Source organism: Pongo abelii, chromosome 4 (genome assembly GCF_028885655.2).
Source record: "Pongo abelii isolate AG06213 chromosome 4, NHGRI_mPonAbe1-v2.0_pri, whole genome shotgun sequence".
Classification (NCBI taxonomy): Eukaryota; Metazoa; Chordata; class Mammalia; order Primates; family Hominidae; genus Pongo; species Pongo abelii.
This window is the reverse complement of record NC_071989.2, coordinates 124,606,557-124,630,645: the sequence shown is the minus strand read 5'-3', so window position 1 is coordinate 124,630,645 and position 24,089 is coordinate 124,606,557. Positions and strand designations below refer to the sequence as shown.

General features: G+C 39.3%; 1 protein-coding gene across 3 annotated transcripts in view; it reads left to right on the top strand.

Moving 5' to 3' along the window:
- The window catches only part of SEMA6A (semaphorin 6A), a 130,607-nt gene that overhangs the window by 88,317 nt on the left and 18,201 nt on the right, over positions 1 to 24,089 (top strand). The window contains exons 11-19 of one of the 3 annotated variants that reach the window (XM_054555839.2): positions 3,278 to 3,409; positions 5,557 to 5,712; positions 7,123 to 7,299; positions 7,691 to 7,831; positions 7,919 to 7,999; positions 10,246 to 10,304; positions 12,739 to 12,759; positions 12,897 to 12,947; positions 18,073 to 18,237. In XM_054555839.2, coding sequence (XP_054411814.2) covers positions 3,278 to 3,409; positions 5,557 to 5,712; positions 7,123 to 7,299; positions 7,691 to 7,831; positions 7,919 to 7,999; positions 10,246 to 10,304; positions 12,739 to 12,759; positions 12,897 to 12,947; positions 18,073 to 18,237 — 983 coding nt within the window. The remainder of the gene's footprint in view (positions 1 to 3,277; positions 3,410 to 5,556; positions 5,713 to 7,122; positions 7,300 to 7,690; positions 7,832 to 7,918; positions 8,000 to 10,245; positions 10,305 to 12,738; positions 12,760 to 12,896; positions 12,948 to 18,072; positions 18,238 to 24,089) is intronic. The other 2 variants (XM_002815807.5, XM_024247170.3) reach the window with 2 other exon arrangements.

Here is a 24,089-nt window from a genome sequence, read left to right as displayed (position 1 = left end):
AGTCCTAGTACTATTGGGTGAAAATGATCCTAACTGTATGCATGGTCGTGAAATCTAAATTCATGCACTGTGTTCTCATTTCTGTGCAGAATTTTGGGTGCTCTGTATTGAGTATCTTCCTCTAGTAATACTGTTTTGCTTTGAATTAAACTTTTTACAAAGACTTTTAAGAACTTGATGAGTGCCTAAATGACAGGCACAAAAATGATAAAACTAAAGGATAACGTCTAGAAAGAAATGCTTAAGAACAGAGCAAACTTCACGAAGGACGAAATCATGTTCCTAAATTATACAGCGGATGAGAGTCAAGCTCTCCACTGAAAATAATTGGAAAATATGAACCCATATTGCACCAAGAAGTATTTGGTTAGATTTAAGTAAGCTTTAAACATCTGTAGGGATTTTTAGACTTGCGGACAAAAATGATATTTAAAAATTCAGGCTTTTATTGCTCATACATCAGAACTTATCTCTCTAGGATTTTGAAAAAGTATACTGTCTGTCTTGGCACATGGAAATGCAGGGGCTAGTGGAATCTAAGACCAGTTCTAGTTTTCTAGTTTCTGTTTTGTTTTGTTTGTTTTGTCTTGTTTTTTAAGGGTGTGGGTTACTTTGTGATTACAATATAGTAGTAAGCCCTTAAATATTATGGATAACTCCATTTACAGTATTTTCTTAAACGGCCCCTAAGAAATATCCACTTAGTGCATGCTTATACAGTCTCAGAAATCATATTTGTTTGGTAATCTAATACCCACCTAAAAATATACATACCCATTGTCATCTATATAGTCCCTCTGTTTTCACTTTCTCTGGTTTCATCCCTCTCTACTTCATGCTTTACACATGCAAACTTGGTCATGTCAAATTGTTTCAAATCCATTATTTGCCCTGAGAATAAAGCCCTTGCTCTTTGGCATGACACACAAGCCCCCACAGGGTCTGGCCCCATTTCCTTCTCTAGTTCATTCCCTCCCATCCTCTGCCATGCAGCCTGTGCCACAGGCTGATCGGAGCAAAGATCTGCTACTTGAATGTGCCATGTTTTGCTCATTCATTGCTTTCTGCGAGATCTGCCCACCCGACCAACATCTGCCCACTAAAACCCTGCAGATGCTTCAAATGTCAGCTAGTCAACTCCTATGGGACCTTGTGCATACTTCTTTCATACTCTGCTCTTACCAGATTGTCCTGAAGATGTTGTTGTTGTGATTTTTGTTATTATTATTTCTTTCTTCCTGAGATGGAGTCTCGCTCTGTCACCCAGGCTGGAGTGCAATGAGCCATCTCTGCTCGCTGCAACCTCCGCCTCCTGGGTTCAAGCAATTCTCCTTATTTTTGTCATTATTCTTATACTTGCCTCCACACTGAACTGTGAGCCAACTGAGGGCAAGACCCTATGTTGTTTGTGGTGCACTTACTGCCTTAAGTAGGGGTTCCATAAACATATGTTGAATGAACGGAAGATGGGAAGGAATGAAGGAAAATGGAAAGAAAGGAAGGAAGGAGAGAGAAATGTAAGGAAAGAAGAAGAAAGGATTTCACAACTGATTCTAACCTCAGGAAGACTATGAAACCCTAGGATATCTTTAGTTATTACGAGGTGCATCAGAAAATACTTCAAATAGTATTTATCCTATTTTTCTTAATATATAAAGCAAATACTATATGTAAATGTGTTACTTTCAGAAAAGGAATATGTGATGAGAGTCTTACGAAATTAAATAAATAATGCAAAGGTTCTGAAATTCCAAAACAGATGAGAACAAATCACTGTCTTCTTTTTTTTTTTTTCTTGAGACAGAGTCTCACTCTGTTGCCCAGGCTGGAGTGCGGTGGCTCAGTCTCGGTTCACTGCAACCTCCGCTTCCCAGCTTCAAGTGATTCTCCTGCTTCAGCCTCCCGAGTAGCTGGGATTACAGGCGCCCACCACCATGCTTGGCTAATTTTTGTATTTTAGTAGAGACAGAGTTTCACCATGTTGGCCACTCTGGTCTTGAATTCATGATCTCAAGTTATCCACCCACCTCAGCCTCCCAAAGTGCTGGGATTATAGGCGTGAGCCACTGCGCCCGGCCTATCACTGTCTTATACACTTATTTCTGTGAACAACATATGTACATGTATAAATTTATATGCACTTAAAATTTATTTTGCCACCTTATTTTAAATAAGCATTTTAAGCTTCTCCCTATTTCTTGCTTTATTTAAGCAATTATTATTAAGCAATTATTATTCAATAATTTTCTTATGAAATTAAAGATGGAATAAATTCTCCTAATAATTTATGAAGTTATTATATCTGTTCAACATTTGCAAAATTCAAGACAAAATCATTCTCTCTGGATAATATTTCCTGCCCTGGATGATGTTCCCACACTGCAGGGCACCCATGTCTCTTGTCCCGGGCGCACTTGCCATGTAATGACCCACTATCTCAAAGCCTGATTAAAACTCTTGGCCAGCTGGTACCTGCAATTTATTTGATCAAAATCAAGGAGCAACTCTAGTCAAAAACAAATGTGGGTCCAAATGTAAACAGTGCACCCAGATGAGTGAATAATTCATTCCTTCCCATCATTGATTAAAAAAAGAAGCCTTCCAGGGGTGCCAGGCAAGGATATAATTATAGGTGGAGCTGATGGCCATTATTGTTATTTATCAGTTTATAAAGTACTTTATTTGCAAAGTGATGGCATTTTAGAAACTTAAATTGTTTAGTCTTATGTAAGTAATCAGGAAGGTAAAAATTTAAATGTACAGAGACTAACATAAAATATGTGTGGGTTTCCCCACAAACACATTCTCACACTCTAAGTTCTTGGCTCGAAAAAACAAATTTAAAGAAGCAATATGTGGACGATGGGAGAGCACTTTTGTTTCAAGTTTTCACCAATATTAGTGATACAGAATGCTCTCCAGAGACTTCAGAGAGGTCATTAACTGATAATTAGTAACAGGGAATTCATGAAACTTCTGTCACTAGCTCAACAATTCTTCTTTTATAAATAAAATCAGTTCAAGAGGCAATGTAGACATGAAGAATTTTTTTCCTCTCTGTGCGCTTGCTATAACTCGCCCATTCTTTAAGGTAATTGATGCAAATTTGATGAGAGAAATATTTTCTTTGTGTACTAAGATCCCTTATATTTATAGTGTCCAAGGTATGAACTTTAAATTTCATTTGCTGTACCAGGAAAGTTTCTCTGGAGTATGTTCCAAACCACATGCGTAACCATTGCATGAGTAACGTTTGATGTGAAATGTCATGTTGTAGCATTCCTGGGTCTGCAGTCTGTGCCTATGACATGCTTGACATTGCCAGTGTTTTTACTGGGAGATTCAAGGAACAGAAGTCTCCTGATTCCACCTGGACACCAGTTCCTGATGAACGAGTTCCTAAGCCCAGGTATGTGCAAATATTCATATGGCTATTTTAAACTTTAGAAATGGCAAAGCTTGCACCTCTGATAATGAACATCCTATGAAATGCACACCAGTGCCTTCCATGCCAGCCAAGCAGATTGCCTTCATCTCATTAACCAAAACCCAAAGTTACCTTCTCATATACTAAAACCAATGTTCCTCTAGTCTTCTGCTTAACCTCCATATATGTTATTTATCCAATGTAATACTACAATGGTGGAAACCATCTGAGGCCTCACTGGCTTATAGTTGGGAAAATTGAGGCCCGGAGAGGTAAAGGGTATTGTACAAGTTTAATAGCGGGTGTAGGGGTTGGTGATTTCCACTGCTTCTTTATGCTTCCTTTCAATTTTATAGAGTCCCATGTCTTTAAACCCAAATAAAATATGAAATATAAATAGTGTTTTCCAAATTTTGTGACCAAGCTGGATCAGAGCTGAGTCTGGGACTCTAGACCGAGGGTGAGAAGAATCCAGCGGGTACAGTGGACCATTAAGATGTCTCTGGTCTGCCGGGTTTTGGTCTGTTTTGGGTCCAAATACAGTGCAGTGTCCTCCTCCCCAAATCATGCCTTAGAATTATTTTCATGGGATACTATGGTCCAGAGGCAACCCAGAGACCTCTCAGTCCTATGTAGTCTCTTCCCAAACAGCCTAATTCATCCTAACTGGGACAGGAGGGAAGTCCCCGCTAAGCCCTTTGCCTGCCTCTCTTCTGTGGCACACACTCACACCTCCATCGCAGCATTTGCACTCCAAGTTCCACAGAAACAACCCATGGTGTCCGTCTTCCCCAGGAGTTGTGTGCCTCTGGAAGGAAGCCCAGTGTCTTACTAATTTTTTTGTTTTCAACTCTCTTCCGCAACCTCCAGTCCTCCCCACAACATACCTAGCCAAGTACACTTACATGAACTAACTTAGATAATATGAACCACTTATACCCAGAGGAGAAACTCAGTGGTTCATCCATCTTCATTACCTGAATTATCTGGCATGTTGATACTCTGTTTCTTATGGAGAGCAGACTAGGTGTGAAAAGCACACCCCAGCAAACTCAGACAGACAGTCTTAAATCATTGCCTGGGATTGTTAACTACCTTCTAGATAAGCAGGAAGGGGAGGTAAGCCTGAGGGATCAGATTTCAGAAAGTTCTTATGTAATACTCTCTCCTTGGTATGTAAAGATGGTGTCACTCAACCAATTCCAGCACACATACTTTAAGTGATTTCCTACTAATGGCAGTGAGTTTAAACATCCTTCCACATGCCTGCCTCGTCCCTCTTGCAGCAGTCAGGATGCTCTCATGGGGCTGGCTTGGTTAGTGCCTTGAGACAGTGTGAACATAGGAGTGGTTCATGCTGGTATCGTGAGGGTCCATTCTCCTCTCTTGCACCACCCAGGCAAACCAGGTGTCTGGACAAGATGGGCTTCAGTGTTTCCCTAGTCTGACTCTGCTGGGATGACCCTTGACTCCTGAAACCATAGAATTCCTTGTAGAAGCAAATTTTTATGGTCATCATTCAATGACAAGAAAATGACCTTTCAGGAAAGAATCTGATATAATTGGCTTTTCATACCTGCCAAAATCAAACAAAAATAAAAACAATAATAAGAAACAAAACCGAAATGTTCTCTGAGCGAGCCCCAGGTAATGAAACATGATTACATGGAGTCTTGCTGGCAAATACCCTGGTGAGTTTTGGAGAGTCTTTGCTCTCTACACTTGCGAAAACGTCAACCTAATTCTCTCTCTCTGTAGAGTAAATGCATGAGGAATCTCTAGCAGCCTTTTTGGATAAGTATCCCCGAGATATGTGCAAACCACACTCACTCACTTGTTTCAAGCTCCATCACTGTTTACTGAGGTTTGTTTGTGCTTCTGGGAGGAAGCCAGCCTGCTCCCAGCTGAGGCTGAACTGTGCTGGCTGAGGCTCCTCTGAAATGAGGAGGCGGCTCAGAGGAAATCTCAGCATATTGTGCTTGGTGGCATTCTGCATTGTTCAGCTTCCTCCTCTCAGGCTGCAGTACATTCTCCTCCATTCCAGATGCTTAGAGAAGCAGTTCATTCAAAGAATTTGCCATAAGGCACAAAATAAGCTCCCTCCTTCCTCACCCTTTGTTTCATTTTAGGCCAGGTTGCTGTGCTGGCTCATCCTCCTTAGAAAGATATGCAACCTCCAATGAGTTCCCTGATGATACCCTGAACTTCATCAAGACTCACCCGCTCATGGATGAGGCAGTGCCCTCCATCTTCAACAGGCCATGGTTCCTGAGAACAATGGTCAGGTGGGTGTCAAGCAAACCGTGTCCTGTTGGATTTCCTGACTTCATCTCATATCGGAGAACCAATCAGTGGATCATGCTTTGAAATGCCACAAACATCTTCTGCTATCCTGGGCATTCATTCAGCTGTGAAATGCTGGCTGATTGGTTGGATACCACTAAACCCCCATACACACATTCCCAGGGAGAAGAGTTCCAATATTTTCAGGCTAGTTGGACACATGCCAGCAATTAGAGGAAGGAAATACCTTTCCTTCTGTATTAGACCATTGATCCAATCTGTGCAAAAATAGAGGAGCAGTGAAGGAGAACCAGTGAATGGATGTGGATACCTGATTGGTTGGAAATGATTACAAAACTTGCAGCAGATTCCACCTGAGCATGGCTCATGGATTGTTCGCTGTCACACAGAGTACAGACACCACATTCGCCAGTGTGAAGGATTCATAGTTTAATATTCTTTTTCTGAACTGGTGGCCAACAGCGAAGGGACAGCCAGTTAGAGATCTGTGGTAGTATTAAAAAACTCTTCCTTGTATTTATTCAGAGCTTATTTCCAAGCAGTTCAACAGGCTTTCCCAAGTACCATCCCACTGTGGTAGCCATCAAACAAAATGTTAATGAACTTTACCACTATTTTTATACTATGACTTTATTAAAACATATTAAAGCACTGTAATAGCTCTGGCAAATAAAATGGAAACCATGGTATATAACTTGCAGGAGGGTCTATGTTTTCTGGTTCCAGCTATGGTGCTTAGGACAACTAGGTCCCCATGGAATGTCAAATGTCCAAGGGATTTCAGAGAAAGCAAATTGCTGGTAGGACTTATCCCAGGTATGCCTTTCACCTTTAGCTTTAAATGGATATTGTTTGGCTTGCAGGTCCTTACAGTTTTTAGTAGTGCCATTAGCACCCTACCTCCTCATCCTTCAGAAAGCTTTCCAATCAAACATTTTGTTGATGAAGGCCTTGTATCTCAGAGGAAGAGTATGGAGAAATGGCAGTCATTGCTTTTCAATGTTAAATTAAAGGTTAAATGAATTTCTTATTACTTCTTACCCTCGTCATAGGAGACATTAGTCTTTCCTTGTTGTTCATAGAAGGGATTATTGCTAAGTGGTTTCAGGTGGTTTTGGCTATATATTGTAGTACTTGGCCTGCAAACCACACACACACACACACACACACACACACTCACACACTCACCCCTCCTTCCTCCCCTTTGGAGTCACACTAATGCTCTGCAAATGGAAATAAAGGGCCAGAACCACTTGAGAACATTATTTATATGCATATATTTTTCTTGAGGTTATTACTAGAAAGCTATGTCACAGCTGTTTGAAGTGGAACAGGGAACACTTTAATGATAGACCAACAAAGAGATAAAAAATGTGGTCCTGTCATTTTAGATACCGCCTTACCAAAATTGCAGTGGACACGGCTGCTGGGCCATATCAGAATCACACTGTGGTTTTTCTGGGATCAGAGAAGGGAATCATCTTGAAGTTTTTGGCCAGGATAGGAAATAGTGGTTTTCTAAATGACAGCCTTTTCCTGGAGGAGATGAGTGTTTACAACTCTGAAAAGTAAGTAGAATATTTGGTTCTTTCTTAGTAATTATTTGTTACGCTATTATGGCTCCTTTCATTCAGAGAAAATCAGGACCGACTTAGGTTTTTATGCATTTTTAGATGACTTTTTTGTGCTGTTTGTAAAAATTTTTTAACACCTAAAAAGCATTATTTTCTCCTTGCCAGTGTGTGTGTGTTTATATAGATAAATATATGTGTGTGTGTTTATATAGATTATATATATGTGTGTGTTTACGTGTGTGCATGAGCATAAGGGTTTGTCTGTTTCACCGCCAGTTAGATCAGATTAAGAGATTGCCTTGTGGACTGGGAAGTGGGATGTGAGGGTGGGGCCGAGAAAAAGAGAAGAGTCTATTAATGATATTATCTTGCCTGATGAAATTAGATGCAGCTATGATGGAGTCGAAGACAAAAGGATCATGGGCATGCAGCTGGACAGAGCAAGCAGCTCTCTGTATGTTGCATTCTCTACCTGTGTGATAAAGGTTCCCCTTGGCCGGTGTGAACGACATGGGAAGTGTAAAAAGTATGTATTTTGCCTCATTGACAATTAGAAAGTCCATGGTGGCTAGGAAACAGTCCTAGGTAGCTCATGGTCATCCTCTTCCTGCAGAACCTGTATTGCCTCCAGAGACCCGTATTGTGGATGGATAAAGGAAGGTGGTGCCTGCACCCATTTATCACCCAACAGCAGGTAAGTGGCCTGAGGTGTGGGAGAAGGTAAAGTGTCTTCCAGCCAAGGTGTATTCTAGATGTAAGATTTGCTCTGCTCACACACACCACCACACAGCTTTCTGTGCAAACTCCAGCAACGGGACTGTCAGCCTTTCTCCTTCCCTTTCCCATTTCATAGAGCCTCACCACATCACATGTGGCAGATTTCCAATTGATTAATCATCCTCGGACTGATTAAAAACACACAATGGAAACACAGTGGGCTTCGATGTATTCCCTGGAGAGAGAGACAAGAAGGTGCCTGCCTTGATCATCATGGTGGGAGAAAAGCAGAGAAAAGGAGCAATAGGATACCAATTAGATTAGTGAGTGGTTTGTCCAGCCATAGCAAAACTGGCTCTTGTAATTGACTGTGCGGGGCTGAGAAGAAATTGCAGAACATTTGTTAAGTAATGTAATTGTACTGCAAGCATGGTGTATACATCCAATAAACCTTTTCCTGCGCTGAAGAACAGTTGACCCTATTACTCATCAGGCCGTCAATCAATTCTTGGCAGTTCTCCAACAGATCAGCTAGATGAGGCCAGTCCACCATGCCTATGATTTTGGTGTTTAAAATGGTTACCCTGGCTTTAAGTGCTTAAATGGCATTAGCTAAGAGGTTTCTTTTTATGCTTTTACTTCAGTGGATGTGAAATCCAAAATAAATTTGCAAAAGTATTCAATGTTTATCTTTGATGGGTTGTGGCAAGCAGTGTAGGAGGTTAGACAGCAGAGATCTTTCTTCAACACAGCCATTTCTTCAACCTCCTCAGATCCAAAGGGGGAACAGAACCATCTTTAAATCACTCTGAGCCTCCTTTCCTATTTCAGAATAGCTAAACAAACAGATCAAGGGCATATCCGATGACCACCACCTGCATAATTTGAGGACAAGTATTCTCGTAAACAGAGCTGATGATAACTATAAAATCTGACTTGGAAATTTGACTAATGCAAAAGGTCGAGTCTCTGAATATTATTAGAACAGCTTTGCAAGTAGCATTATTGACATGCTATAATTTTAGAGCTTTGTACCTTTGCATGGGAACCGTCAAGGTGGAGGAGAAAGGATCACAAAGCGCGGTGAGGGGAGCTATGAGATGACCTATGTCCTTTCTATGTTCAACATGTGACCGAAGTCTGTAAGACTGATTTTTAAAAAATTATTGTTAAGTCAATATAAGAACCCCAAAATAGTTTCCTTAAGGTTTGCATTCATATTTCAATGATGCTGGCATTGGTTAAAACATGGGGCGTTCCCTTTGGAGAGTGGGCTCCAGGGCATGATGAATATTCGCTGTCATTACCACTAGAAATCTTCATCTTTTGAGGGATTTGATTTTTAATGTGGCAAAAAAGATTAGAAACCAAACATGGTGGATTATTAGATCAAGCTGTGACTTTCAAAATAGTTTTCCTATATGGCTCATAAATAAACTCTGAAAGCTGTTGCAAAATAAGAGTCTCAATTATATTATGGGAATATGTACAAAGTGCCCCCAAAGGAAGGTGACTCTGGTGTGCTTATTTTAAAAATCAAAATAGCTTTTATTAAAATTGGTTTTGTTAATGTCATGTTGCTTGTACAGCCCAATGGTGACCTAGTAGACTTGGAAGAAACATGAGCATGTCAAAGAGAATGAGAGTAATACTCCCAAGGACTGGGGCAGGGCTGGGGGTGAACAAATAACCAAGTGGTCTCCACAAAATGCACCACCGGCTCCTGTCCCCTCACTTGGACCTTTGAACACTTTATAGTCCCCAAGTTTTTGGCTAGATAAATGTCTAGGCAAAAAACATTGCCTAGGAAGGCAAGGGTAGGAGTGAAAAAGAGAATAGAGGAAAAAAGATTTTTCTTTTTAATTTATAGACTTCCGTATTGTTTCTATGAGGAGTGTATTTTAACATCTAAACTTCTTGAATGTTTAAGAAATGCTCAGAGAATTAGAGTAAAGAAGGATATAAATAATCTGCAAGCTAATTATCTCCCTGAATAATATCTGAATTCACTGCTTAAACCATGGCTTCTCTTTGGAGAGTCACCTAAGACTCATTTCTATAAACGTCAGAGATAAATTTTAAAGCTGTTATGTATTTCTTTTTTGCACCTGCCACTCAATTTATCAAAATGTGTTACTGTCTTTAGTGAAACTTAAGACTCATTTCTGAAGACTCACGTTATTGTATTCGTTTCTGTCTCTCTTTCCCTTCCTTTTTTAAAAGACTGACTTTTGAGCAGGACATAGAGCGTGGCAATACAGATGGTCTGGGGGACTGTCACAGTAAGTACAGTCTTTTATCCATTTTTATCTTTGGGCAAAGATGCTTTCAGTGAATGGCCTAGAAACATCAGCTCACATGTGGAACTGAGTGCAGCTGACACTAAAGCATGCGTAAATGACAGAAATCGTCTTCTAAATATCAAAGAAAGAAAGCAGTGCGTTCTAAAGCCAGTGTTGTCGATGTTGTCACTATAAATGCTGGCACCTATTTCATTAATTCTAATGCAGGGGAAAAAATTCACTCTAGAGAATATTAATTGTAGCAAAGCAGTAAGTTAAATCAGCATTTCCATTACAAAATGACAGTTTTGCTGTTTTTAAAAACGTGCTTTTATACTGTCATTTTCAGCCAAATAATAATAAGATTGATCATTGTACTCTAGCTTTTTAATTGAGTGGGCCTGTTTTATTCTTGAACATATCAACTAACAAAAGCAATTATGTTTTTAAATTAGATTTGTGTCTATTACCATATGTGATAGGAAAAAAATTTCAGAAATAACCCACAAGTACAAAGCAATTCAAAATAATCTTTTTAAAGGAATTGGCCTACTATGTAAATCTCAGAGTTTGTTATTAAATGGTAACATTTTAGTTAGAACTTTATGTAAAGGATCTGGCTCAAATTTCTGCCCAGTTGTCATGTGACCCGATTAATATCAATATTCTCCTGAAAATGCTTTATTAATGCTAATTTAAAGAATAATACCGTACTCTTGGAAAATATGTTTAGTTTGTGCTGTTTCGAATGTTATATATGCTGAATTTCAAGAAGCTTGTATTCAAAATGGCACCAAATAATAGCTTCTAAGGGAATGAAGCTATATTATCCTGATATTTGATTCTATAATGAAAATCATGGATATAACTCTAAATCTGAAATTTAGACTGAAATTTCAGACTCTAAAGTGTCATTCAACTTTCTACCTTATCTTTTTTAGAGATTAGTTATAATCAAATAAAGAGGGCTAAAGGCAGCCTTATCTCCAAATCTTTGTCATATACATATTTTTCATTTACAAATATTATATATTGGCAAAAATTCTTATTATGTCTTACACACAAAATTGATGAGTTAATAAATAAGCATAGGAGAAGTGTCATCACCAAAAGATGTAGGTTACGTGTGTGTGTTCATCCGTATCAGGGAAATAGTTTGATGTTTGATCAGTGGACCTTAATCATCTTGGTGCATTATAGCTTTATTTGCAAGGAAACAGGTTTTAAGATGTGTGTGTGTGTATGTGTGTGTGCATGTGCGCACGCTTTATTAACAGCTTAGTTAGCTGATGTTAATGAGCCATTTTCATCATATTTATATTATTTGCGATAGTGGTGTCTGTAGAAAAATAGGGGTGTAGATTTGGATCAAATCAGAAAATACGTGAAACATGTAAAGATGGTTGTTACTGTGTCTATAAAATGTCCACTGTACCAGTAGGCTCACACCCTTGTCTGTGTTCTCAGGCAGAAGAACCTAAGGAAGCCTCTTTATGTAGCATAGGGGAGGCTCTCAGGTCCCAACCCTGTGATTTACTCTTTATTTCCAGAGTGATCTTAGTGGTCAAGCCCCTGGATCTGCCTTCGTGCTTTGTAGTGTGCCCTTGACCTTTAACCCCACTCTTTCTGAGGCACTTGCCAAGGGTGCTTGCTCGGGGCAGGAGGTAAGGCTGCCCCTCTGCCTGCCTGCCTTTGCTCATGGCTTCTCCTCTCCCCGTGTTCCTGCTGAAGCATGAACTACCTCTATTAGACAGACCTGTCGCCACATAGGTATTCAGGGAGGAGTTCTCTAACTGGTGCAATCATTATAACTTGTACAAAATTAACAGGATTTTAAAGGGAAATGAGGAAATCACAAAGAGTCAGTGTTAGAGGCTGAGTGAACCAGAGATCTGACCCCAACACACAGCACACACCCAGATATGTTGCCTAATATGTGTAAGGGTTTGTTTTTTGTTTTAACTTCCAAACTAAAACCCCTGATGATTTCAGAACACTGTAACACTGGACAGTTTCTCACAGCATGGTTGTGAGGATGAAGTAAAAAGAGAATGTAAAGAATAAGTGTTTTCTTTGTAAGTGTGGTCCAGGTGTCACTTATGCATATGCATGTCCCTCTGTATAAAGAAGGGTTTAAACTCTCAAAGTTGCCTATAATTGCAGTTACCATTTTGTCTGCCAACTCTTGCATTTTCTCTGCCTCTTGGCAAAGGCAGTGACTTGGAGGAAATTCATTTGGTGGAAGAGATATGGAGGTGTGAAATCGGACTGAGTATAAAGCATCTTACATTACACGCAGAAATTAAAAAGCACTTACTTAGTATCGGGGACCATACGCTGGCATAGTTCTGTGTTAGCTCATTCCCACTTACGTAAGTCGCACTAAGCAGAACGTAAAACATTAAGTAACCTTCTCCTCCCTTTTGTCTTTCAGATTCCTTTGTGGCTCTGAATGGTAAGGAAGATATTACTCTCATAATTTCATACTGGTGGAAACCTATCTGAGAATGTCTATTTCATTAATCCTCTTGAGTATGTTCAAATCTTAAGTTACTTTTTAATTAATTTTTTATCCTCATCATTTTTTTATAGACATTTCAACTCCTCTACCAGATAATGAAATGTCTTACAACACAGTGTATGGTCAGTTTACAGATTTTTTTTTTTTTTTTAAATTCGTGAAGTCATTCATCCAGCAGTAGTTTATAGTTTTCATTCCTAAACATCACGGACCAGCTTCTTTGTTACTTTAGGGCCCCAATTCACTAAAATTATTTATTAATTTCACCGTCCTTCAAAAATTACTCTGCTTATGTGAGACAATTGATGTGGGAGACTGAGTCCTAAATTTTTAATCCAGATAACACGCAATATGCCAACCTTAGGGAATTTGGTGAATACATTTAATGAGTTCTTGAGGGAGAAGAAACTGCTTTCGAACATAAGTATGTCCAAGACAAAGGAATAGTGCTAATAACTGATAGACTATAGCTCTTCAGCTGATACAGTTCAACATCCCCCAAAATGCTGGCACTCAGGACAATATCCTCTGCTGGCAAAAATCTGTACAGGATACACAGGTCCGGCTCTTATTAGACAAAACTTTCCAATATAGTATGAAATTGGCCACTGAAATTTAAGCTCAAAAAGAGTATGAATATTTAGACAGGTTTTCAGTGCGATTTCTTCAGAATGTAGACAAAGAAGAGTGACGCAGTGGAAATGATGTGCAAACAGGATTTATCTCATTGTTCTTGGTCTGAAATACACAATCACTATATTAAACAAAGCTACTAAGCCCATAAACAGAATATTCTGAACTCTTTATATAAGAAGTTGAAATGGAGCTGTTCCATTTACATTTCTCAAGGTACCCCCAAATATTTATTAGGGTAAACTATCCATGTGTTTTTTTAAAGTATGATATGAAAAACATCTGTGTGATGGCAAATTTAAGCCTCTGCATTATAATGGAAGCTGTGAGTTTCATGTATACACAGCCATTTTATAGTTTGTGTGTTTAAGATATGTAATCAACCAACAGATCCAGGACAGTCTTTAAGTACAGAAGTAGGTAAATAAGGGAGGGAGAAAAATAAATTTTAAAAAAGGGAAAAGAAAAGAAACAAAGGGGAAGGAAAAGAAAGCAATGCAGATTTATGATCCAAAGAAATAGTTCCTGATGGCTACAAATGTGTTTAATAGCTCTTTGTAAACTCTCACTCCCTGTGTCAAATTAGCATACATAAAAAGCCTTTTTGAATATCTTAAAGACTGGCTTATACATTGGAGCTGTGTAGGTATGGAAAACGGTGCTTGGTTTCTCCTGACTGGCCCCCTTGTGAAGTAAGGCAGTGTGGAGTAGATGAGCCCACAGAATTCATCCACCTTTAATGTTTCCTCATCCATGATTGAAACCAGAATATTGAACACCAAAGACTAGAAGAAAAATTGCTCAGAAGGCAAATGTCACCTAGTTGAGACTGCCTTGAGGAAAAAACCGCACTTAGCATCTGCTTTTTTCCAATATGATACTTTGCGATCATTTCCTATAATTGAATAGTCTTCATCAGATTTTGAGAAATTAAGATCTTGAAACGAATTGAACCAGCAACCTCCCCAGCATTCATCAATCATACCAAGACCAATTTAACTTCCAGGTAATTTCTTAAACAGATAGAATAATTAAACTATGAGATACTCTTATGAACAAAAATCACTGCCTAAGCTATGTTCTCTCTTATTTCCTTTACGAAAGGAAAGGTACTTATTGATGCTTCCGTGTTAACACTTTAAGGGATGATGCTCATTCATTTTCAGGTCTTGAGGCAACTAAAGAAGAGTTGGAATTTTTCTTTCAGCTAATGATCCTATCCATTTGAGGCTAAAGTTGTTCAGTATGAAGCAGTTAGATGACTAATTGACCATCAAAATGAGAGCTGGTTCAGACAGTACTTACAAAAATATTGGCAACTTTTTAAAATAAACCATTGCAAGGGATGTTAATTTTGGAGTTAATAAACCCAGAATAGATTTCACTAATTCATTCAGCAAATACTTGTTGAGTGACTACTGTGTCCTAGGCACTGTACTGGGCACTGTATTTGTAGCATCAAAAGAAGAAACAAATTGCTATTTGTGTGAGCATGGATATAGACAAGGAAGCCAACTCCAAAGTAAAAAGTGCATGCACACTGTTTCTAGCTGTGTCCTCTGCATGTCCTGCACTCTGTGGCTGAGTGTAGGCTCATAGAGCCAACTACAAAACCAGAACTGTCCAACCCAGGAAAAGGGATCATTTCAATAAACGATGCAGAGTTTCTGCTTGTCAAAAGCTCTGTGTCACACCAGTTACATATGCAAGAATCCCTTTTAGTGAATTGGGCCCTGATTATTTTCCTTCTCTCTTCCTCTCTTGTATTGATTTAGTGTCTCTGTTTTGTGTCTAATTGTCTACAAACCTTGTTAATGGATTAGAGTAGTATGAAGGGTATCTAACCTCTGGAATTACAATGACTTGTAGATATAGAGAAACAATATGATGCATTAAAGTTAACTTTCAAAATATACCTCTTTATTTGTATTTTATGAGAATGATAAAGTATAAGCTCCATTGATTAAAATGTGACCTTTCTGATTGGACTGACAAGACAAAAATATAGATTCCAAATCTGTTGACATAAGATATCACATCCACAAATGTTTGCCTATTTTCATAGCATTATTTTGGTTGCAAAGTCTTTTAGGGAATGCACAAAAATAATACAACCTTAAAAATCAGACTAGGAGAAGGAATATAAGTGGTTTCCTTGTAACTTTTTTTTAAGCTTGGAGAGGTAATAACACATCTTTGAATTCAAACTGAGGACTGCTGCTTAATGGTGCTTTTACAGGGTGGTTCTAAAATTTTTGAGAGTCAGGTATTGCTTTCTCTGACTGTTTAATTCACCACTGGCACGTGTTTCCTATCCTCAAGCATAAGTTTAAAAGATTACAAACCTCATGCTGCTCAGTTTTTTCTTTCGAGTAAATCAGATGCATGGTTTCTCTAGATTTACATATAGAAAATCGAGATGTGGTGGGTATTAGACTAACATTTCAGTGATAGGAAGAAGAGACTGATTTCTCACATTTATGTAAAACATTTTCCTACCTAACTACCATCTGGTCCACATTAATTTCCTCTCATAGCCATAGCTTTCCATTACCAATGAGTTTTCCATGTAGTCACAGCATATGGGCCAGGAAATCTTTCTACAGAGAATGTGTCCCTTAGGCATATATTTCCCCTAGATTACCGTATTAAGAAATGTTCTCCCTAAACCATACTTATGTGATTACCATAAAATTGCCCCTTGAACACAGTTAAACTGAAAGTGCTCAAAATGCATATCAATTCAGGTAAAAGAAATCTTGCTACTTGGAGGGGAGGTATTTTTAATTCTTCCCCACTTTCTCTTTCTAACTCCCTACAAAGCTATTTCTAATTGTTTGCTTATGCTGGGCACTGAATTTTCTCTTAGGCTGACCATATATTTTGTTAGAGTAGTCTTGAATTCAGGAGTGGAAAAAAAAAAGTTATGTTTTAGACCTCAATGTAAGCTGAAAGGAAGTAAAGGAACTTCTATATTTCCATTTCTCAGGCTGATTTTCCTGCCCCTGTTCTCTTATCTGTATCATGACATGAGATGTGAAACTCAGAAATGTAAAAACAAAAAGTCTAGAATAAAGCATTCCTTGAATTTTAAATGAACATACTTTTAGCAGCTGTATACGAAGCAGACTATCTTCAACGAATTGGATGTTTCTGACTTGTGCGAGAGCCAAACAAGTGCCATGCAGAAAGGGACCTCTTCAATGTTACCAAAGCTTTGTGGCAGCATTTAAGTGTGGTGGCTCCATAGAAGTCACTATAGCATGGACGAGCCACTTGGCTTGCTTTTTCCTGCTAAGCAAAGTTTTAAGAAGATAAAAAGCTATCTTTGTTATATACGTTTTGTCTGTAATTTGCAATATTACAGTCTCCTGGGGGTAAATCCAACTTCCAATAATAATTGTAAAAAAAAAAAAAGAAGAATGCACTGTACTTATTCTTATAATCTGTCCTTCTAGAGGCCAATATTTTATTTATCATGTGCATGGTGATCATACTTCAAGGCTGGAGCTTTTGGAGTTGTTGTGAATCTGCCCTACTTTCCACCAAAGGCACCAATTATACATGCACAGTAGTTGCCCTTATATCTTTTAAAAATTGTTCAAGAGGTTGCTCTATATAAGCCAAAAACTCCACTTGAAAATCACAAGGAGGTCATATTTTATTTCTACCAGCGAGAACAGGTATCATTGTGTCAGCTTGGATCAAAGCACCTGATACAATCTGTATTTAACCTTGTGGAATGATGGAGGGAGAGCTTACAAACGATTTCACAGGAAATGGCTAGAGTTTCTGCTGTAACTCTCAACCTAGCCATTCTTCTCATATTATCCTATGGTAGCTTATCTGAACCTCAGAAATCTATCCTTTTCTAATTTGAATCACTTTAGTCAATGCAGCCTCAAAAACGGAAACCATCTATTGAAATAAGACACAAAAGGGACAGCCGTAATAGCGTGTAGCCGTTGAAGCCTCCATTCCAATGAAAAGACAGTGGGAATAGATCCCTTTGGAAACCAGTAACTACTCCCAGAAAGAGGAATGCCTGTGAAGTTGAGTTGAACCTGAAGACTAGACACACTGTAGAACCTCCACAGGAAGGGTGCAGAGTAACTGAGTTACTTGTGATAGGGACAAGACTTACCCACTACCAGAAACCTGCCCCATCGGTCACAAACGGGATTCCCAGAGTGGACACTTTCTGTGTTTAGTGCTGCCATGGGAATATCAAAGAAGGACACTGGCCTTTCTTGAGCACCTATGTGTCAGCCACTGTGCAAGATGCTTTCACCATTATGTCACTATCCTCCCAACACCGAGAGGCATCTTTATCCCCACTGGGTGCACAGGAAGAGGTTAAGTGATTCCCCGAGGCCCACCTAGCAAGTGTCAGAGATAGGATCTGGCCTTTCATTTTCTAACTACAAGTTCAAGGGGCTTTCTGCTGAACACACCCCACACCACCACCCCCACCACCACTAAGCCGTGTCATTTCTAGGGCCGTCTCCTCTCAGTCTTACAGCCAGCTTGGGTGTCCCACCTCCAGGCCTCTGCGCAAAGGGAATGTGGGTCTCTCCGGTGATGTTTTCCTAACTGTATTTGTGATGAAAACAGGGCATTCCAGTTCCCTCTTGCCCAGCACAACCACATCAGATTCGACGGCTCAAGAGGGGTATGAGTCTAGGGGAGGAATGCTGGACTGGAAGCATCTGCTTGACTCACCTGACAGCACAGACCCTTTGGGGGCAGTGTCTTCCCATAATCACCAAGACAAGAAGGGTAAGGCCTTGGAAATGCCTCTTCCTCTCGGGGGAGAGGGAGGGAAAAGTGGGGAGGACTGTGTAACTGCTTCCAGCTGAATTTTGGCAGCATTTAAGGAACCTCTAATGCACTATGATGGAAAGTTTCTCGAAAAAGACTGCAACCCCATCCTCTATGTGAAGCTTGATCCTAAATTATTCTCTGACCAAGGAAAAACCACACAAAACAAATAATATGTCCTCTGAGCTTCCTCTACCCAAAAAAGGTGTGGCTTGGCCCAAAGCAGATCTGGCTTCTGACATCCCTTGCCACTCTTCTTAGTCTCATTCTGTGATTTTTGGACCCTCTTTTCCCACCATAATGTGATGGAATGCAGTTCGGGCTTTGGCAAGTGAATGCAATTGAAGTAAAGGCCCTGTTAATCAGTGAATTGAGGAATAGCAGGACAAAGTCTTTTCTGGCTGGTAGCATCTCTCACTGTTGCATGGTGCTGAATTTGAATAGAGCCATGTTCCTCAGACGTACTGTAATTGCCCTTAGAGGATAGTAGCTAAGACAAAAATATGTTATTTAATCAAGCAGAATTGCTATGCATTTAAAACGGAAAGGAAGCCACACTAAATGAAAGGGACTCTACTGTGAACTGTCCTAAATTCTCCTTTGCTTTCTTTGCTTAGCTGCAGACAGGAAATGTCATCTCTTTTCTTGCCATTTGCTGCTTCTGGTAACACATCCTACTTTAGTTGCAGCTGCAACCAAAGAGGCCTTTACTTGTCCAAAAAACAGTCTTGTAAATCAGAGACTGAAAAGCCCAGTTATGTTGCTGAGCTGTTTCCCCCCATTCAGAATTGTTTACTTCTATATGTTTTCAAGAGTTTCATCCAAGCGGGAGTTTGAGTTTCAAGGGCAGAGCAGCCACCGTGACCCTTGGAAGACAGTCGTTATCGCACCCTCCCCTAGAGTGTTCTGCATACATATCTCCATCTTCACTTTTAGACAACGCTTTCTGGTCAGACTCTCAGGCTACACATCTGCTTTTTTGCTTCTCATCTCCTGAGAGTGCTGGGCACTCTGCTGCTCTGTTTGCCAAGTCAAAATATAAAGATGGAGCCCCTTTTGTCTTGTTCTTGAGTGTGTCCTCTTAACTGATTTTATTTTCTTCTCTAGACTTCCCCTTAGTAATAAGCCCTGACTCAAATCTTTTTTTTTTTTTTTTTTTTTTGAGATGGAGTCTCACTCTGTTGCCCATGCTGGAGTGCAGTGGTACGATCTCAGCCCACTGCAACCTCTGCCTCCCAAGTTCAAGAGATTCTCCCTGCCTCAGCTTCCCAAGTAGCTGGGATTATAGGTGCCCGCCACCACGCCCGGCTAATTTTTGTATTTTTTTTTTATTAGTGACAGGGTTTTGCCATGTTGGCCAGGCTGGTCTTGAACTCCTGACCTCAGGTGATCCGCCCACCTTGGCTTCCCAAAGTGCTGGGATTACAGGCTTGAGCTGCTGCTCCCAGCCAAATCTTTTTTTTTTTTTTTTTAAGCTGCTTTTGTCTCATCACCTTCTTTCAGTTTGAGGGATTCCCTGCTCTTTCCATCCCAAGAAAGCTCCAGGTAGAAGAGAAACTGTCCCGACAGATTACAAGCCTTAGCATATGCCATTATTTGTTATGGTTGGCTCCTGAACTCAGATGTGCTAGTCCTGACTGTATTCTCAAGAAGAGAAAACTTGGTAGAAATCACTTGTTTTTGCCCACTGCAATTTTTCTGAAACAAAATAAAACAAACAGCCTTTCCAATAAAGCATTAAATATGCCAACTAAATATCTAGCTGTTGGTTGCAGTAATTTTCTTTTCACTTCACTGAGAGGGGGAGCGTGAATTTTCTCTAATCATTAACTCCCCCCAAGGAATGGAGGTTCTCAAAGAGTCCAATTAACACTTTGACAGATCATTTTAAAATTCGGCATTGTTCATTCTCTTGGGTCTTATTATATTGACAAAGCTGGAAGCAGTCTACATATTGTCAAACAATGGTGGCAGAGGTGATTGCATGGGTGTTTAACATGATCACTGTTCTTGTGCTAGTAACTCCTTGCCTTGCCCTGTCAAATTTGAGTTTGTTTTTTATGATTGGTTGTATGTTTGATGGGGCAATGCCAATGAGTTGTTGTGCAGAAATTTTAAAGAAAAGATGTAGCTTAATGTTCCTTTTATCATAGTTTTTATGATTTTAATTTCCACTTTGCTCCAAATTGTTTTTTGTTTAATGTTCATGATTTATTTTCAACTTTTGTTTCGTTTTGCCAAGCACTGTGTGGTATGACTTAGTGATGGCGTTACTCCGTTGGAAAAGTCTTGTTCCTTTTCTGACTCATCATGGCGTCCCTTAACTTGAACCAATCTGTAATGCCCTCGCTTCTTTTCATTCCCTGATGTCGGTGCCTTAATGATGTCACATCCGTGTATGCAGCATCTCCCGGGATGCAAGAGTTTCATGGGTTTTCTAAGGGCCTGTGATGGGTGCTCTTTCTACTGGGTCGATTGTCTCATGAGAATGTGACATGTGTGTGCCCCAGCTTTAGGAGCTAAATATACTCTGGAATTGTTTCTAAAATCCATCACATTTCCTCACTAAGCAGAAAATGTGCCCGCTGACCAGCTCGCTGAGGAGTCAAGTGTCCGTTGCCCGTTTTATTTTGGCCACTGGTAAAAAGGCCAGTGAGCAAGGCATGCCCATGGCTCTATTCTGCAGATATGCTGACTGCCAGTGAGCTGGTCCCATTCTTTGTCCACTTCATCCTCCAAACAATTCTCCATTTCCAGAGTATGTTTGCTGCGTTTTTCTTTCTTTTCCTTGCTATGTCTTTCGTCTTGATTTAATCCTGTGTGTCCCTCACATTCTGTCGAAACACCCTTCCTCACCTTGCAGCCTAACCCCCTTCTGCTACCATTGTTCTTAGCCTCCCCCTTTCAAAATAACAGACCCAAACCCTCTGCCCCTCTGTGGAATGTTCCAAGGCTCTTTCCTTCTACACTGTGAGTAGCATTCTGATGCTGTATGTATATACAGTCATACTAACAACGCGTGAGAAGAGACCTGCACAGCACGCGGAAAAGCATTATCATAGAAAATGAAGTAATTTTCTCTCTCAATAACAGGCCTTGCCCTTCATTACCCTACTGGCCTTGTCTAATGTCTCTTGTCCTTGCTGCTTTTCTTTAAAATTGCCTGATATCTTTCAAGCCCTGGATTCATTAGTAAAAACACAGCCAACTGCTCTGTTTTATCTCTTGTTCCCTAGATGTCTGGAGCCTCTAGAGCGAGCCCTTTAATCACCAAGTTGATAAATGAGATGCAGCCCTGACTACTTCTTTCTTGGTTTTGCCACATTAAAAAATACATATTATTTATTCCTCCTATAACTACTGAGGTCGTAATGGGTAGTTACAAAGGGGGTCTAATCACATATAAATAAGAAAGAAAATCCAGTTTATTTTTAGATCTGGCTTATTCTCCATCACCACTTCCCACGGCAAAAGAAATAAGAGCTTTCTTTTTTAGGTTAAACAATACTGAGAACAAATAGCCACTCTTGTGCCTCTTATTCCTTACCAAAAGTAACAATACTTTAAAGCTGATTTCCAAGAAGTCTACGAGGTATGTAAGTCCAGAGCAGCCAAGAGAGCTGTGTAGCATACATATAAAATGTAAATGCTGACCACTGCTATGAGGACACAGGAAAATATCCTGAATAGAATAAAAATCCCCTACTTCAGACTTTATTTTATAATAAAGAGTTCTTGTGAGCTCTCAGAAAACAGACAAAATAGTAAATATAGAGCAGTTCCCATTTAATGAGAAATGCCAGAGTTGTAGTATGCTTCTATCTTTTGGGAAATCTTTAAAGTGAGATATTATCACATTATTACATTTAGTCCAGAAAATATGTGCATTAAAGACAAGAATAAGATATATTACAGAAACAGAGTTTAAATTAGAGATTAAGTGAATAAGCTAAAATGGATAGCAAATGTTGAATATATTTTAATATACAAGCTATTTGTATAAGCAGTTTTTAGTTTGGGAAATAATATTCCAGTAAGATTCATAAGATCTATAAAGATGATTAGTATTGTCCACATCTCACAATCCTAAATGGAATTTTATAAATCAGAGGTTATCAATAATTCTCTTTATAGTTAATTATTTATTCTTTAAATGTGCAGTAGCCTACGGCAGTATTGCCTCCGAGGGAGATGAGCAGCACCTTACACGGGATGATTTAGGTGGCAGGGACGTGAAGGCCTTCAAGACTGTTGAGTCATGTGGTGGAAATTTATGCCCTTTTCATTGCTCTTTCAGTCTTCTGCGTTATCTTCTTGATTATGTGAAAGGAAAAGTCTCAGTTTGGTGTTTTCTCATTAACAACTCCCTAAACTTGCTACTATCTCTTTTTGACAAAGAGAGAATAGGGTTTACACTGGGACTTTGTCTTCCAGCTGGATCTAGCTGGAATTAACATTGTTTTGCTTTAAGTTAATTTTTATTTTTCTGGTTACATTTTATCTTTGAAAAGTGACACTTTTTTTTTTCATTTGTGATAATGATATCAAGTTTCCCTTTGAAATACATTTGATAGGTAATTTAAATAGAATATTAAGTAAATAATGCAGGAGTTATGAGGGATATAAAAATACTAAATAAATAATATGGTAGGTGAGATTCATTGTTATGACTAAAATTGTAGTATTGGTAGTTGAATGACCAAAGTTGAGGTGACTATGTACTGTAGCAATTGAAGGAGTCCAGTGAAGATTAAACTATTACCAAGAACTTTGCTCTGACATTTGGAAGAATGAGGTTTGATGACCACTATGCCCTCTCCTGGCTGGGCTTGCAAAACCAAGTGAATACATGCGTCACTCCAAGTGTTGTAATTATACAATCCAGTGCCCTTCTGATTTCTTTGCTACCTACTGAGCTTTGTGTTTGGGGGTGGAAAGTTTCATGAAATAGAAATTTAAAGTAACATGGATTTAGACTAATAAGAAATTAGCCACTCTAGGCTTGTTAAGCATCTGGCAAGTCTTTTCTCCACACCAGCAGCAGGCACCCTAGTGTGGTCTGCCGCTAGTTATTACTGAAATTGTAGCCTAGGGAAAGTTGATGTTTATTTAGCCTTTCCACTTTTCATCTATTTTGCTGATATCCATAAGGACTCTTGTGCTACACAGTGTTGCCCGGCCTGGCAACAGCCTACCCTTGACCCTTCTCCTTTTCTCCCGTTCAAGCTTTACCTATTCTAAGTTCCAAGCCTTCAGTGTCAGCTGTCTTTTTTAACAGACTGAGAAATCTCATTTTAGGTGAGTATAGTTAATCATAGATCCTACTCCCTGGTTACTCTTACATTTTAACACTCTCCAATGCTTAAAAGCTAATGGATTTGGGATTTTAAAGCACCCTGGTTCTCCCAACACAGAAGGTAATTTTTTGGCTCCTATCAAGTCATATGTAAGTGATTTTATGGACAGAGAAAATTATTCCTGATGACAGTAACAAAGGAAGAAAAATAGGCCTCTCCTCTTTTCCTGACTCTTAAACTTGGGCTTAATTTTCTCTGCCATTTCTTCAGTAATATTACCGTAACAAAAACATTTTCTGAGTGTCTCAAGCAGAATTTATCACTGGCTCTGTGGTGCAATTTGGATGCCAATAAAGAGTAAGAGGCTGTATTAGATACAGACAAAGTTCCTGTCCAAGAAATATCAAACACCAGACAGATGGAGCACAGGTAGACACAAAAGCACACCAAAAGCCCTTTATGAGCAACATTCTCTTTGTGAAATGCCAAAACCACACACCACAGACTTTAAAA